Genomic DNA, 1,750 nt, shown 5'->3' with positions numbered 1-1,750 from the left:
CCACCCATTCCCTGGGATGAGTTTGGGGACATCATCCCCTGCCCCAGGATCCAGGCTGGCCTTTCTCTAGCTCTGCACCCAGGGAGGGAGAAACCTGGGAAGGTGGGAGTGGGAGGGGCCGAGGAGGGGGAGCAAATAGCTCAGAGAGGGCAAGGCACTCTCTACCGAGTAAGATCAAGGCCAGCATCTTCAGGAAAAAGATAGAGAACAGGAAGGCCTTCCCCCCAATGTCAGCTACTGGGACTCCCCGCCACGGAGATGATGTCATCTCCGCAGGCCCCTCTGCCAATCTAGACTGAGATCTCGGAGGAAGAAGCCCACCCCTTCCTGTTCTGATGTTCCCTCCCTACCATGGGCAGGAGGCGCTGGAACAGGGTGGAAAGAGGATGGGGGGAAGGGGGGTGTCTGGGTCTCTGGAAATCTGTACCTGGGATAGAAAAGGGAGCAGCCCTTGAGAGAGCTAGGGGGACCCAATGTGTGGTGAGCTTAGTAAATCCAACAAGGACTGGACACCGACCTCCCCTCCCCGCTGACACTTCTAACAGCGGGGGCCCAACCACACACTGAGAAGGTGCCCGGAGAGCAGCCCTGGGATGCTGGGTTGGTCACGACCCGTGGGGACATCATCCCCTACCCCAGGCCTGGGGGGCTCCATGCCAGGGCACAGGGCTCAGGAGAGAGGTGTCTGTTCTAGTCAGTGGGCGAGGAGAAGGGACCTGGGGGGGCCCGGGGAGGGGTGTGCCCCGGGCGCCTTCAGACATCCAGCACGTGGTTCAGGTAGGAAATGTAGCAGATGGCCAGGCGCAGGATCTCAATCTTGGAGAGCTTCTTGTCCGGGGGCAGCGTGGGCAGCAGCTTGCGCAGCTCAGCGAAGGCCAGGTTGAAGGCCTCCACGCGGATCCTCTCCCGCGTGGCGTGGGCCGTGCGGTACTTGGCTGTGGCCCTGCGCCTGCGCCGCCGTTCCTCCCGGCTCAAGTGCTGCAGGTCTTTCCTGCCGGGCTCTCCTGGCTCCAGGCCCCGGGTCTGGCCCCCTCCCGGCCCCCTGGGCCCAGCCGCGTCAGGGCCCGCCCCGCCCCCATAGTCACTGAAGCCTGACTCCGGCTCCGAGTGGGCGGGAGGCAGGTCCAGCTCCATGGCGTCTGAGTTGAGCATCATGATGGATGCCCCCTGCCCCGTGAGATCAGGATCCCCTCCCGCCCCTCCCTCTGGGAGCCTGAGAGCTGGTTGTGGGAGAGGCAGGAAGGGCCTTGGGTGGTGGGGTCTGCCACTGAGCTAGAGAAGGCAGAACCGCTTCAGGAGTCCATGGCCAGGGTTCCAGTTGGGAGCCTGGAAGAGAGAAGAGGACATTGGTGGGGAGGGAGGAAGGAGGGACAGCTCAGGGGTGAGGAGGGCATCGGGAAGGTTTGAGATGGGCTGGGAGGGGGGAAGTACCTAAGGGTGGGGGAGGAAGGCAGAAGCAAAGGGGAGGTGTAGGGTAGGGGGACAGCAGGAGCGATAGGCAGGTGGCCACATTGTTACAGAAACAGGAGGAAAGATGGTAAGAAGGAAGAGAATCCGGAAAGTGAGCCATGGGAAAGGAAGAGAAGGGATGAGGAGGACGTAGGGCAAGATAAATCTGAGAAAGGGATTAAAGATCTCAGTGTGAGACCTAAAACTGCAGAGCTCCTAGAAGAAAGGGAAAATGTTTCATGACATCAAACTTGGCAATGATTTCTTAGATGTGACGCCTAAAGCACAGGCAACAAAAGCA

At 60.6% G+C, this 1,750-nt stretch overlaps 1 protein-coding gene across 1 annotated transcript; it reads right to left on the bottom strand.

Moving 5' to 3' along the window:
- Positions 1 to 411: 411 nt before the first annotated feature.
- On the bottom strand, positions 412 to 1,155 carry NHLH1 (nescient helix-loop-helix 1). The gene has a single exon (XM_036342441.1). It carries the CDS (start codon positions 1,153 to 1,155, stop codon positions 754 to 756), a length of 402 nt encoding a protein of 133 aa, XP_036198334.1. The 3' UTR covers positions 412 to 753.
- Between the last annotated feature and the right edge of the window lie 595 nt (positions 1,156 to 1,750).

Source organism: Myotis myotis, unplaced genomic scaffold (assembly GCF_014108235.1).
Source record: "Myotis myotis isolate mMyoMyo1 unplaced genomic scaffold, mMyoMyo1.p scaffold_m19_p_18, whole genome shotgun sequence".
Classification (NCBI taxonomy): domain Eukaryota; kingdom Metazoa; phylum Chordata; class Mammalia; order Chiroptera; family Vespertilionidae; genus Myotis; species Myotis myotis.
Note: the sequence above shows the minus strand (reverse complement) of the source record. Positions and strands in the feature narration are given on the sequence as shown.